Genomic DNA, 15,155 nt, shown 5'->3' with positions numbered 1-15,155 from the left:
GGGACCGGCAACGGGATCGCAAGCCTCGGTGTTGCTCCCGCCCCTCGCTCAGCCAGTGAGCGGGAGCCGGTCCGTACGCGGGATCCGAACCCTCGGACGGGGGCGCCGCCGCGCTTCCCAAGCAGCGCACTATCCAGTGCGCCACCGGGCCGGCCCCAATACTTAAAACCTTTTTGATTTAAAAATGCCAGGTAAGTTTAAGGTGGTAGTAGTGTTCTCTAAAAGCTATTGTCTCATTTCCAGAATGCTGGTAAATTTGATTTCCAGAATTCTGGAACTTAACATGCAATGGCTCCTTGTAATATTGTAAATTGGGGTGATCGACTTGGATACTCTAGGGAACCCCAAAGTCTGCTCCCAGGGATAACTCTTTCAATAGCTTATGAAATCACTGGCCACATTGATGCAGCAGCCAGCGTGCTCCTGACTTGGTTTGCATGACTGAAACCTCAGCGACTTTTCCGTGATGTAGATAGCACTGTTTATATCATAAGCAGGGCTTCTACCAGTCTTGGCAGGGCAGAATTAGAGGTTTAGTGTGGAATAGTTAAATGGGCCATTGCTTTGAAAGGGAACTTGAAGCAGGAGGAAATGCTGTTTTTTCTGTAAGTGAGGTTTCAATCAGGCACATTCACAGGATGGGTGAGGGGCTCAGTTGATTAGATATTTACTGTAAACGCATACATGACAAAAACATGTCATGTGAGACTTCAGTGAGCCAACACAGTAGTTAAGGGAGGAACATATTAAATAAGTTCTGGGTCTTTGTTTCCTTTCTGGACAAAATAGTTTACAAGTGGCTGTTGGGTACTGACTACTTGCTCAGGCCTGGTTTAAGTGCTATGGGAAATGCAAAAGAAGTGTAAAAGGTAGTATCTACCATCAGATAGGAAGGGGAAATACATGAAACCATCAGGTGCCATATGTGACAGTAGCAAATAGTTGGATACCAGCCTGAGATGTAAGTGCCTTAGGACTTCAGAGGAAAGAAGGGCCTCTGGGCCCCAGGATGGTCAAGATGGGCTTTGTGGTGTGCAGAGGGGATGGATCTTCAGAGAATTTATATAACATTTAGGAAGAACTAACAAAGCCATGGAGGGGGAGCTGGAAACCGTAGCCTTCAAAGCAAAGCGAAGTCAGGTTAAGGTACTAGTGATGTTTTGTGTGGCTGAGATATATTTTGCTCTGTCTGTTGGAAGTTCAGATTGAGGCATGCACAGGTTGTTTAACAGGCACTGTATTTTATTAAAGCTACACTAACCTATAAATTGGAATATCTCTCTTAGGGCACGTTTTAAATTGGATGGGAATCCCCAACAAAATAAAGATAAGTGCTATGGAGAAAAATAAAGCAGGAAAGGAGAACAGGAATTGCTGGGGGAGAGGATGTGGCCAATTTGAGGTAGGATCAGCGAAGATCTCACAGCAAAGGTGATATTCGAGTGAAGCCAAAGGAGGTGAGGGAGTTACCTAAGAGGTTACCTGGAAGAAGAGTTTCAGGTAGATGAATGAGCAAGTGCAAAGACCCTGAGGTGGGAATGAGCCTGTCATGTTTAAGAAACAACAGGAGGTCTGTGTGGCTGGAGCAGAGTGAACGAGCAAGAGGGCATTAGGAGCTAAGATTGGAGAGGTAATGATGCCAGTCTGTGGGGGTCTTATAGGCCAAGAAGGCCTTTTGGGCTTTTAACTCAGTAAAAAGAGGATCCAGTTCAGGGTTTTGGTAAAGAAGTGACTTGATTCAACTTATGTTTTAAGTTATTATTCCAGTGGCGACGTTTAAAATAAACTGTAGAGAGCAAAGGCAGAAACAAGTTAGGAGGCTGCTACAGTTACCCAAATAAGAACTGATGGTGATCTGGGTAGGAGCAGTGGAGGTGGATAAGTTCTGAAGGTAGGGTCAACTTGCAGACAGATTGGATATTCGGTATGAGGGAAGAAGCAAAGTTGATGCTGCTGTGAGGTTCTTGGCTAGCACTATGGACCTTGGCAGGTCCCAGAAAATCTTATTCCAAGTTCTCAGAACTAAAGCCTAAACAGGGGCCTAAGTGCCCCAAACAGAACTCTTCAGAGGTTGGGTTTGGTTACCTTAGAGTTTGTCAGAGGGTTCATTCTTCCTCATCATAGCCATACTTAATGGGCATTAATTTGGGTATATTAACATATTTTTGTTGTTTAAATATGCTATATTAATTCAACTGTAAAATGAAAGCACTCTTCTGAGGATTTTAAAACCTTTAACAGTCTAAATTCTTTTCTACTATATTTAACCTACTAAAACACCTTTCCAATTCTTTCTTATGCCAGGTACGCTCCATGGTGAGTGACTTTGCCGTTTTCCTCACTATCTTCACAATGGTGATTATTGATTTTTTGATTGGAGTCCCATCACCAAAGCTTCAAGTTCCCAGTGTGTTCAAGGTAAAAAGATCTCAAATGTTTGGTGTCCTCATGTAGTTTCATGGAATCTTATCCCAAGTTGGCCTATATATCATAATCATAAGGTGAATTTTGCAGCCCTCTAAATCTAAACCTTGCTCCTCACACCTTGCCTTCAGAAAAGCAAACACTTTAGGCTTGGCTGAGTTCAAGTCAGGAAGGTCAGAGAACAGAAAAATTAAGATTGTTTAATGAATGAATGAATGAAAAAAAAGTAATATTTATTAATACCACTTATTGTTTTTAATATGTTAAGACTTAAAACAATGGAATGTACAAATTTACGTAAATATATATCAGATTCACTAGAAATGTGGGTTCCTGGACCATGTCTGGTTAACAGGACCATTGAGCATCAACTATATAAGGGCACTGAAAAGGATGAAGAAGATAAAGGACTTGGCTCCTTCCCTCAAGGATCTTGCTGTGTAGGAGGGGAGTGGAACTAAGAGGGACCTCATCCTGATTCTAGGGCCCCTGCCAGAATAATCATGAACTCTCTTCAACCATGTTTCATTGGGTTTTTTTTTTTTTTTTTTGTATAACTCTCTATAATTTATAGTCTTTTTTAAAAAACCTATATAAAGGAAAACAAATGATCAACACATGGGGACTCCAAATCTATTTCAGTTTGGGGGTACTAACCTGGTAAACAAAAAAGATAGAAAAGCTGATCTCGGTTCCATTGATCCCCACAGGGTAGAGAGGAGAGAAATCCTGAGCATACTCAGTGACTTGAGAAGAATCATAAAATAAGATAGAAGAGAGTGAGGAGAAGGCAGGCAGGAATAAAGGCAGTCCCTGACTTATAAATGCCCTGATACAGTTGGCCTTTGTCTTCCCTTTCTTTTTTTTCTCTCTCTCTCCCAAAAGTAGGTCTGGTTAAAAATATCTTTTTCGGGCCGGCCCGTGGCTCACTTGGTAGAGTGCGGTGCTGATAACACCAAGGCTGCGGGTTTGGATCCTATATAGGGATGGCCGGTTTGCTCACTGGCTGAGCGTGGTGCTGACAACACCAAGCCAAGGCTTGAGATCCCCTTACCAGTCATCTTTTTAAAAAAAAATATATATCTTTTTCCACATTGTCTAAAACTTTTAAATTTTGTTAAGTTTGCTGAAAGACCACAAGTTGGAAATTTATGGATTAACAAACACTGTTTTATAAGTACAGTACCTCCAAGAATGTGGCGTTCTCACCTCTGTGTGAATGAGCACAGTCACCTTTCTCTCTAATACCTAGATGAGGTCAGCCCTGCAGAAGGAATGGGAGCATTAAGCAGTCCTTGGAAAGGTTCCCTGATGGATAGGCTTAAGACAGTCAGAAGGCATTGAATTTCTGGGACATTGAAAAGAAGGAGGTAGGAGAGATATGAGAAAGAAAAATGGGACAATATCAAAGAAAATGTTTCAAGTTCTACTTTTAGGAAGCAGAGAGGAAATTTTCTTTCTTCTTCCCTTCCCTAGTATATCACACGGGCCCCAGCTCCCAAGACCCACTCTGAAGGCCAGTACTTTTACTAGGGTTTATAATGCCAATAGGATTTAATAAGTTTTTACATTGACCTGGAAACTTAACTACCACTTTGAACATTGTTAATAGGGAAACATAGATTCTGTAAACTTTTAGAGCTTAACCCATTCATAATTTGGGACTTGACAGTGTTATTGAAAGGTCTTAAAATCCTAGAGTCACAACTATTATGGAACCAAACACTTTAGATATAATAGTCTTTGCTTTGTTCACTGAGTTTCCATTAATTCTGGGCCCATTTGTGTCCCTGGACTTTTATCCTCCAGCACCACTTGCCAAAAAAAGGTGGACTTATCTTTTCCAGAGAATCCTGGTGGGTGGGAGAGGGTCAAGGATCTAGGAGAGTTTAGGTATGTCATGAACACCCCAATAAAGTTTGTGAACCAGTTGTCTTATGGGGGCATTGGAGAGGGTCATAGGTCAAACAGGTCCCCATGTTTAGAAGTTTTGGGCTTCTTATGTCTCTGGTGCCTGAGCCCCTGTTTCACTGCTAATGGGAGAGGGCCCTTGGAACAATCCAATCTAAGCCCAAGAGATTCCATGCAACTGGCTCCACTTTGCCTTTCTTTGTGTGTAGACACACATTATATGGCTTCTGGAGAGCAGTGAAGAGGATAGTCAAAGTTATTTATATTTGTCTTTAGAAGTCACTGAAATTTTTTTGACAACAGATTTAGTTGTTAATTATATTTTACTTGGGCTAATGTCGAGATAAATTTCCTTTCTCTGTGAACAGGTGGAAGGAAGTGCAGGATTAATGAATATTCCACACGAAGCTGATAATTGAAGACTGACTGTTTCAAAGGGGATTTAGAACAAGGTCATAGATTTCCTAAGGAGTTACTGTATTTTATGCCTTTTTTATTTTTAAAGGATTCTTATTCAAGAATAAAAAGAAATGTGGATATTGTGATTCAATTTGATCTCTTTTGTCCTTATGACTGTAGTTAACTTAAAATACAAAAATAATGCCTTATTTTTTCCCCTTAGCCAACAAGGGATGATCGAGGGTGGATTATTAATCCCATCGGCCCCAATCCCTGGTGGACTGTGATAGCGGCAATTATCCCAGCTCTTCTCTGCACTATCTTGATATTCATGGACCAGCAGATCACAGCTGTCATCATTAACAGGAAGGAGCATAAGCTCAAGGTAACAAGAGGTTCTGGCTTAGAAGAGTGCTGTGGCAGCCTGTTACTTTTTTTATTTTAGGGTAAGCCCATCTAGACCAGGAACTTTAGAACCTAGATAAAAACAGTCATAGTAGGGGTTCATAAGGAGTTCCCATTTCCTCCATTAATAACAAAGATCAGTTTGGAGATGAGACTACAGTGGAACATGGTGGTATGATGTGAAAGAAACTTGACTCCACAATTCCCTCTCAAACCTGTGAGGAAGGTGGTTGGGCAGAATTCCTGGAGGTCCCTGCTATATATAGCTACATTCTCTGGGTCAGGCAACTCTGCAGCTTGTTTTCCTTAGGTTCAGGTCAAGGCCTGGGCTGTTGTTTCCTAGAGGCAAGTATTCTCCCACTGGATTTCCGGACTGAACCTTGAGCCCAAGGATCCTAGGGAAGTAGGGTTAGCTCTAGGACATGTATTAATGAGGTACTTCATGCCTTCTGTCTCTGTTCTTTCCTTACACAGAGTAGACAACATCCAAATCTGGCAAAGATCTAGGAGTGTGTTGTAGGAACCCAGTAAGGACATTTATCTCCAACTCCTGTGTTGTTTACCATCCAGAATGGTCACAATGTGGCTTGGGCTCTGGTCACTCTTCCAGGGTAGGATGGATCTTTGAATGTGTGAGACTCAGAGTAAGGTGGGGACATATGGATAAAGAATGGATATTGGCATATATAGGACAGGCTAAGATTTCCCTTTTTTCTTCTCTGTTCACTCCTAACCAGCAGGAGCTGCAAAACTCTGGGACCCCTGGACGTCTTCCTCCTTAGCCGTATACCCTTCCTGCTTCAGGCATGAGACCTTTAGCTCTCTGTTCTATGCCCCATTATAGTCAGCCCACTGATGATGACAGAGACTCTGTTTCTCCACAGAAAGGCTGTGGCTACCACCTGGACCTACTGATGGTGGCCATCATGCTGGGCGTCTGCTCCATCATGGGCCTCCCTTGGTTTGTGGCTGCAACTGTCCTGTCCATCACACATGTGAACAGCCTCAAGCTGGAATCTGAGTGCTCTGCTCCTGGTGAACAGCCCAAGTTCTTGGGCATTCGAGAGCAGAGAGTAACAGGTCTTATGATCTTTGTGCTGATGGGCTGCTCAGTCTTCATGACTGCTATCTTAAAGGTAATCAGTCATTCTCTCATTAGGCAAATATCGAGTGATTGATTTGTACTAGGAATCCTGCTAGGTGCTGGGAAAACAGTGATATGCCACAGACACATATACAAATCCTTGCTCTGAAAGAGCTTATTCTAGCAGGGTAAGACAGATAATACGTAGTGAGAAAATCAGTTAAGAAAACAAACATGACAATTACAGAATGTGACAAGTGATATTAAGGAAATATATAGTGCTTGCTTATGCTACAGAGAATTAAGGGGGTACTCTTTTAGTTAGGGTGGTCAGAGAGGGCCTTTCTGAGGATATGATATATAATATGAGATGGAGTTAGTCATGCCATGGATGGTGGGAGATGGCATGGAGGGAGGGGAGAAAAGAAATCTCGTTATGCTGGGAGGTGGGAGAGAGTGATATATGTGTTCTAGGAAATACCAGGGCCATGTGGTTCTCAAGGGTGTTGAGTCAAGGCAAGAGCACAGTAAAATGAGATTGAAGAGTAGGCAGGGAAGATCATGTAAGGTTTTGTCGACAACAAGGATTTTAATAGGAAAGGGACATGATCCAGTTAGGATTTTGAAAAGATCACTATGGCTGATCTCTAGAGAATAAGTTTTAGGGTTGGGGAAGAATAGAGGCAGTGAGACCAGTGAGGCTATTACAGGTGAGAGGTGATCGTGGCTTGCATAGGGAAGTTAGTGGCAGGGAAAGATAAAAAGGCATAACTTCTTTATATCTTGGAGGCAAATCCAGAGGTCTTGCTGGTTGACCGGATGTGGAATGGGGAGAAGAAAATGGAAAAATCAAAGGTGCCTATTAGGTCTCTGGCTTGGCCAAGTGGTGGAGAATCATTTATTAAGATGGAGAAGACTGCATGATTTTGTAAGGGATGGGGCTGTGAACAGATTCTGGATGAGATGTCTGGGAGTCATCTGAGTGAAGAGGCTTAGAGAAGGAGGGTTCTGGACTAAAAATGTAAATATGGGTGTCAGCAGCGCCCAGGCAATGTTGAAAGCCAAGGGAGTAGATGAGCTCACTCAGGGAGAAGGATAGATATACAGAAGAGGGACCAGAGAGAGAAGCAGAGTTTAGAGATTGGGTAGAGAAGGAGATAGCAAAGAGTCTCAGAAGGAGCTGCTGGAGAGGTAGGAGGAAAACCAGGAGGGTGTGGTATCAGGGAAGCCAAGTGAAGGGAGTGTTTCAAGAAGGAGGGTCTGGTTAGAATCTATCTAAAAAGATGAAGACTAATCTAAGACTATTGGATTTAACAACATGAAGGTCTAAAGTGACTTGATAAGAGCAGATTCAGTGGATTACGTCAGTTTCTGCTGCCTTTACATGATTTAGAAGTAGAAGCAAAAGCAGAAGCTAACAGTGATTAAAAAAAAATCATTTTGTTCTAAAATGAATTGATTATGTGTAAATTAAATCATAGGCCTCACAGCTCACCCCTATCTGGCTTTTCCTCCTCCCTGGTGATGGGCAGATGGACACACACACAAACACACCTTTTACAGAACTGATGCCTTTTAAGTCTTCTGTAACACACAATCATTTCCTCAGGGATTTGGTGTATTTTAACACAGACTAAAAGAGTTTTCCTTTTCTACTGACCAGAAGGAGTGGGGAGCTATCAAAGTGGGAATTCAGTGGAACAGTAGGGGAGAAACCCTAGTTATAGGTGCCTGAAGAGTGAATAGGAGATGAGGGAGTAAAGAGTATGTGTGCACACAGCTCTTTTAAGAGATTTTTCTGTGAAGCAGAACAGAAAAATGGGCAGTGGTTGGCGTGAGAAGTGGGGCTGAAGGAGGGTTTTTTAAAACGTGAGAAAAAAAATTTTTTTTGCAGGTGTAAGGCCTGCATTCTGGGGAAAAGGGGTGAAAAGGAAAGTTCTGTGGCCATATTGCCAGGCCCCAACAATTTTGGAGCTCAGCCTTGTCTCCCTTGCCTCCTTTCTCCCTCTTTCTGGTGAATCTTCAATCACCCCAGCCTGCACTGCAAATGCCCTTCAAGGGTGAGAATTGAGAGGGGTGGTAAAGAATTCTGAACCATCTTCCTGTCCCCTTACTTTCCACTCAACCTTACCACCCACCTCTCCTCATGCCCCTTAACCCCTTCTACTTTCTATTCCCAACTGTACTCCCACTCTTATCCTTAGTCTAGGTGCCATCTGAAGGAGCCCAAAGGTTGTGGCTCCTCCAAGAATATAACCACGAAGGCATGGAGGTGGGCATCATCTGGGCTTCATATAACTGACCGAGGAGGATTCTTTTTTAGGACACCATCCAATAATTCTACAAACAAGGTCATCACTGAATGGGAATGTCTGGTCACTTCAGAGCTGGAACAACACAAAATCCAATGGGTAGGAGTTCTGGTAGGAATTATGTTTGGGAATGTTCTGTAGCCCCAGAATAAAGGCAAGTCAAGTTTAGTCTTCAGCTATGAGACTTTGTCTTGATTCTGTAGGCCCCATTTTCCTTATCTCAGAGTTGCTCTGAAGATTATTTAGGTTGATAGATGTGATGTGATGGGAAAGTCATATTTAAGTACTGTGTGGATATTCAAGTACAATATAATATTAATATTTCTTCCCACATCATTCCCTTTCTGATAAGACACCTCCTCACTTCTTTCCTCAAGTCTCTTGTCAGTAAAAAACAAAACTTTTGGTCCATGTCAGAGACACCAAGTCTCTGAGGAGATTATTGTGTGATTACAGAAGATTTGAAAAGCATCATTCTGTAAAAGAAGTGTATGTATACGTGTGTCTGTGTCCATCTGTCTGCTCATCCCCAAGGAGGAGGAAGAGCCAGACGGTTGAGATGTGAGGCCCGTGATTTAACTTACACGTAATCGTTTCATTTCAGAACAAAATCATTATCATCATTGTCAGCTTCTGCTGTTGCTTCTACTTCTAAATCATGTGAAGGCATCAGAAACTAATGCAGTATTTATGCAGCTATATTGTGACTTTGCTTCATTCTTGGAGATTAAAAGTTCATATAATCTTCAGTGTGTTATGATACCAAATTTCTGGTCTTTCTGCTCTTTGGTTTCCAGTTTATTCCGATGCCAGTACTCTACGGAGTCTTCCTCTACATGGGAGTTTCTTCACTACAGGGAATTCAGGTATGGTGTGGTTCAACTAGGGCAGTGATTTCTCACTGTGAGTTCACCTTTTCTGACCAGGGAGAGACATCTCCCCAAGGGGAAGCATCATTAGTTCTTGAGAATTTATTTCCTAGTCTTGCCACTTAGTCTATTTTAGACATTTCTTTGGATATGGGACAAAATATAGTCATGTTAGCATGAGAGTACAGAGACTTACAGGGTGGAAAAGCTTGATGTCAAGGTTCCAGTAATTCATTAATTATTCAAGATGCACATATTAAACACTAGGTGCTTTGCTGGGTACTGGTAAATTTGGATATGAAAGGTTGGTTAAGAACCAAACTGGCTTCCACATACGGACAGTTCTAGGTTTAGTGCAAGGCTAAGGTGTGAGAGAGGGGGTACATTGGTGAAGAAAGAGATTGGGAAGTAGTAGGAGTTGCTCCAGGTAAGCAGATGTCACTTCCTGTTGTACTCTGCCTTTTCCCATCTATCAACTTCACTTCTCTGAGTCCTTAAAACAGAGAAAATCAGGAACTTGTCATCAATAACTTAGGCACCCAGATAATACAACTTAGCTTCTTCTATTGATGGCTGATTCTTCTTTGTTTGTATGGAATTTCCAGTGGTCATTCTTATATACTGAGTTCTAAAGTGGCTTTGGGCAGATTACTTAATCTCTGGATCTCTGTTTTCCATTTTATCATATAAGGATGATCATATTTTCTATATCCAGAATGTTATTAGGTTTCATTTTATCTTTTCACTATTAATAATCAATGAATAGCTCTAAACCCCTCACAGAACAAGAGATTTGGTTTTGATGATAAACAGAAAGTTGCAATTGGCTTATTTTTGTTTTCAACACTCCTGACAAAGAACTCTCTCAGGAGCCACAGGGTGGGATAGGAGAAAGAAGTTTGAACTTAGAATTAGAAAAGATGGATTCAGATCTTGGCTCTGCAATTTACTGACCTTGGCAAAATTACATGTTCTCTCTGAGACTCAGTTGCCATTTCTGTTCAGTGGAAATGGTGTTATGTACCTTTCAGAGCAAGTGATGTAAGAGACATGAGTGGGTCTAACAAGGTTTCTGACCCAGAGAAGACTCCTGAAAATAAATATCAGTTCCCTCCTTTCAGTTCTTTGATCGTCTGAAGCTCTTTGGGATGCCCGCAAAGCACCAGCCAGATTTTATCTACCTGCGGCATGTGCCGTTGCGCAAAGTACACCTTTTTACCCTCATCCAGCTGACCTGCCTCGTCCTGCTCTGGGTCATCAAGGCATCGCCAGCTGCCATTGTTTTCCCAATGATGGTGAGGTTTTAAAAATAAATTATTATTATATTTTTATTTTTTAAAGTTGTGGTAAAACATGCATAACATAAAATTTACCATTTTAACTACTTTTAAACGTACAGTTCGGTAGTTATTAAGTATATCCACACGGTTGTGCAACCATTACCACCATCCGTCTCCAGAACTTTTTTCATATTGCATAACCGAAACTCTGCACACATCAATAACTCCCCATCCTCCCCTCCCCCAGTGGCTGGCAACCACCATTATACTTTCTGCCTTTATGAGTTTGCTTATTCTAGGTCCTTCATGTAAGTGGAATCATACAGTATTTGTCCTTTTGTGACTGGCTTATTTCACTTAGCATAATGTCTTCAAGATTCATATATGTTGTAGCATGTGTCAGAACTTCCTCCTGTTTTAAGACTGAATAGTACTCCATTGTATATATATACTGTATTTTATTTATCCATTCATCTGTCTGTGGACACTTGGGTTGCTTCCACATTTTGCCTGTTGTGAATAATGCTGCCATAAACACGGGTGTACAAATATCTGTTTGTGTCCCTGCTTTAAATTTTGGGGGCCATATACTAGGAATGGAATTACTGGATCATATGGTACTTCTCATTTTACATTTCTCTAATCCCCTGGATTCACACCCTCCTGGTGGGTTTCTCAATTTTGTCAGAGTACATGTAAGATTCTGCATTTACGTTTTATGTTCAGGGGTTGAGTATTTGTTTAAAGACATAAGAAATTCCTGGGAACTTCCAGAAGGGATCCTATCAATTTAGGATTTATTAGGAAAGTAGTCATTAAAATTAGAGTGAAATGGGGTTAAATTTAATAATTCAATTTGCTTCATTCCTTGTCTATCCACCAGATGTAGCTAGTGAACACAAGCTAACCCAGCCAGGTCATTCTCGTTATTATTGGTTCACCTTCGGCTAAAATGGCTCTCAGGGAAGCAAAGTTGAGCAGCAGTTGAGACATTCTGTCTGGATCTGTCTCTACTTGGGAAATTAGCTGTCAGATTTTAGGCAAGTCACCTCTCTCTCTAGGTCTCAGTTTTCTCATCTATAAAGTGAGTATCAGGCCAGGCCAGAGGGCAGAGACAAAAACCACTGGAGATACATGATGCAGGCATAGAGCAAGGATTTTAGGGGGAAATGTACAGGCAAAGGACCAGAGGGAATAAAGACAGTCCTCCAAGGTTGTGTCATCCCATGGTGAGGCATGCTTGGGTTGGGTGTGGCTGGACCCCCTGTGGCTGTGCTCTTACAGAGGCTGTCTACCACATGCTGCCTTGTAGCCCTTCCTGCTGACCCCAAGCCAAGGGAAAGCAGCTGTTAGGGCCATCTGCAAATGACGGATTTCTCTTTTCAATGAGGGAATTAAATTAGTTGTTCTTTAAGGTGTAGAGCTGTTATGATTGTTAAAATATTGTATGCAAAACACTACTACCTCAGTCCCTGATATAAAGAGGGCATTGAATAAATGGCAACTGTTATGATTATTATGAGTTTGATTTTGCTTGAAATGTCCTAGTCTGCTGTGAAAACAAGACTTGGCTTCTAATTCCAGGAAAGAAATTAGCCTCTTTAACTCACTTTCTTTATTTTTCTTCAGGTCTTGGCCTTGGTCTTTGTCAGGAAAGTCATGGATCTCTGTTTCTCTAAGCGAGAGCTGAGCTGGTTAGATGATCTGATGCCTGAGAGCAAAAAGAAGAAGTTGGATGATGCCAAAAAGAAGGCCAAGGAGGAAGAGGTTGTAGTCTTTGCACTAACAGTACACTTTGGGGCCTCAAATTACAGAACATAGGAAGGGCCACATGAAAAGTCAGCATGTCTGGAATCACAAGGGTTTTATATCAGAGCTAGGAAGATTACCCCAAAGATGTTCTCAGCTGAGAATGGATTAAGGATTCATATTCCTGTCTGCCCTTCACATTTAGATTTGATAATCAGTTGTTTTTTTTCTTTGTTTGGAGTCTACTTACCAGGTTCACACCTAGAATATGAACATAGAATCTGCTCCTATTATCAGATGTGATGGTTCATATTCTTCCAAAATGTCTAATTTGACAAGTATATAAAACCCATTATTTTTTTAAAGTATTTGTTATGTACTTAATTGCAGATAGTGCTGTGGTTGGCACCATGCAAAGATAACATGCACAGGACTTTCTGTCTTTCATTTCCCTCAGCACATCACTTGGCACCTTTCCATTTACACAATGGATGCTCAGTAAATGGCCTATACATGCAAAGAAAGGATGTGCAGCAAGTGAAAATACCAGACCAAGAAGTGAGTGAGCTGGGAAGTGTTTCCAAATATACTTAGGTTCCAAATAGTGTCCTTTGAAATAGATTTTAAAAGACATTTTTTCCCAAATATCTCGAATTTTAAAAATTTTAAATTTCTGAATAAGCTTTAACAATTATAAAGAGAAAAGCAATGGAAGAAAACTTTAAAGGGAATATTGAGGGCCGAGCCCGTGGAGCACTCGGGAGAGTGCACCGCGGGTTCGGATCCTATATAGGGGTGACCGGTGTGCTCACTGGCTGAGTGCAGTGCGGCCGGTCTCAAAAAGGACAAAAAAAAAGGGAATATTGATAGAATTCACTACATAAAATGTGAAGCTTTCAGGCATCCAAAACTCTATAAACAAAATTTTAAAATAACAGATAAGTCAGGACATGTCTTAATATCCTTACTATTCAAATAATTCTTACAAATTAGTAACAATAATGGAATAAAAATGAGGAATGGACATAGAAGAAGAAATACAAAATGACAAAAAGCTTATTCTCATTAGTATTCAAAGAAAAGGAAATCTAAACAGGGAGAACACATTTTTCACTTATCAAATTGACAAAGATTTTTAAAAAGGTAAAAAGAACCATCATGGCAAGACTATACTTGAAATGGGCTTCTTATACACTGAAAGTGGTAGTATAAGTTAGATATATCTGATATATCTCTTTACAGGGCAATTTAAGAATAGAGTCTTAAAAATGTATATACCCTTTTGCCGAACAACACTAATTTTTAAATTAATCCTAAGGATATAATGAGCAACGTGGACAAAATATTTTAATTGTAGTATTATATACAACATTTACAGAAAAAAAAAAGGAAAATTAGGGAACATATGAGGATACTTCAAAAAGCTCATGGAAAAATAGAATTAAAAGATAATATGAATCTTTCCATGAATTTTTTGAAGTACCCTCATGTATTACAATAGAATATGGTACAACAGTTTAAAAATGAAATTTTAAAGAATATTTGATATGTGGACATGATTATGACATTTCATATGAAAAATAGAGAGGATATAAAATGAAACGTATGTAAGAACCCCAGTTTTACTAAAAAATATGCATACACAGGCCCACATGAAAAAGATTGGAAGATAATAGACTGAGATGTTTATTATAGTTCTCTATGTCTCTGGGTGGTAAGATTATACATTTTTAAATTTATTTCCTTCCTTCCTTTCTCCCTCTCTCCCTCCCCTTCCTTCCTTCCTCAGATATTTATTAAGTGTTTTTTCTGTTCTCACTTTCCAAACACAGTGGCATACAAGACAGTCTTTACTTATTATGAGTGTTATAATTTTACATATGAAGGTACTTCAAAAAGTTCATGGGAAGATTTGTATTATCTTTCAATTCTACTTTTCCACGAGATTTTTGAAATCCATGTATAAAATTATATCTAATTTTACATATACATGTGAAATTTTAGGTAGTGATATATTTTAAGAAGTTAAAGGATGAGGGAATTACTTTATTTAGGGTGATTGGAGATTACTCCTTTGAGGATACATCTGAGCAGAGACCTGAATAAAGTGAGGGACAAATCATGAGAATATCTGGAAGTAAGAATATTCCAGGTGAGGGGAACAGAAAATGCTTAAAGCAGGAATGAGCTTGGTGTGCTAAGGCACACTGAGAAAGCCAGTGAGGCTGGAAGGAAGAGAGTGGTAGCTGGGAGACTAGTTAGGAGGCTGTGGCAGCAGTTCAGGCAAGAGGTGATCGTGGCTTAGGCTACGGTAGAGGTGGTGAAAGTGGCTGAATATGGGACTGATTTTGAAGATAGAGCTGAATTTAGTACTTATTTTGAAGATAGGTTTTGCTAATGGATGGTGGGCATGGATGAAAGAGAGGAATCAAGAACGACTCTTACAGTTTTGGGCTTATGGATGAATCGTTGTACTATTTATTAAGATAGGGAAGACCAAGGAACAGCACATTTAGGAGGAAAATTAAGAAATCTCTTTTGGATGTTAAGTTCAAGGTGATTGGTTCACATAATAATCCTTATTTTCCAAGTAAGCATATACTTGTTTTTTTTTTTTTTTTTTTAAAAAGATGACCGGTAAGGGGATCTTAACCCTTGACTTGGTGTTGTCAGCACCACGCTCAGCCAGTGAGCGAACCGGCCATCCCTATATGGGATCCGA

General features: G+C 40.5%; 1 protein-coding gene across 3 annotated transcripts in view; it reads left to right on the top strand.

The window, feature by feature from the left end:
- Positions 1 to 15,155, top strand: part of SLC4A8 (solute carrier family 4, sodium bicarbonate cotransporter, member 8) — a 75,141-nt gene that overhangs the window by 52,690 nt on the left and 7,296 nt on the right. For all 3 annotated transcript variants that reach the window (XM_008566140.1, XM_008566144.1, XM_008566143.1), the window contains 6 exons: positions 2,305 to 2,418; positions 4,958 to 5,119; positions 6,024 to 6,275; positions 9,333 to 9,401; positions 10,526 to 10,699; positions 12,314 to 12,451. In XM_008566140.1, coding sequence (XP_008564362.1) covers positions 2,305 to 2,418; positions 4,958 to 5,119; positions 6,024 to 6,275; positions 9,333 to 9,401; positions 10,526 to 10,699; positions 12,314 to 12,451 — 909 coding nt within the window. The remainder of the gene's footprint in view (positions 1 to 2,304; positions 2,419 to 4,957; positions 5,120 to 6,023; positions 6,276 to 9,332; positions 9,402 to 10,525; positions 10,700 to 12,313; positions 12,452 to 15,155) is intronic.

Source organism: Galeopterus variegatus, unplaced genomic scaffold, assembly GCF_000696425.1.
Source record: "Galeopterus variegatus unplaced genomic scaffold, G_variegatus-3.0.2 Scaffold224, whole genome shotgun sequence".
NCBI lineage: Eukaryota > Metazoa > Chordata > Mammalia > Dermoptera > Cynocephalidae > Galeopterus > Galeopterus variegatus.
This window is presented reverse-complemented; position numbering and strand designations above follow the sequence as displayed.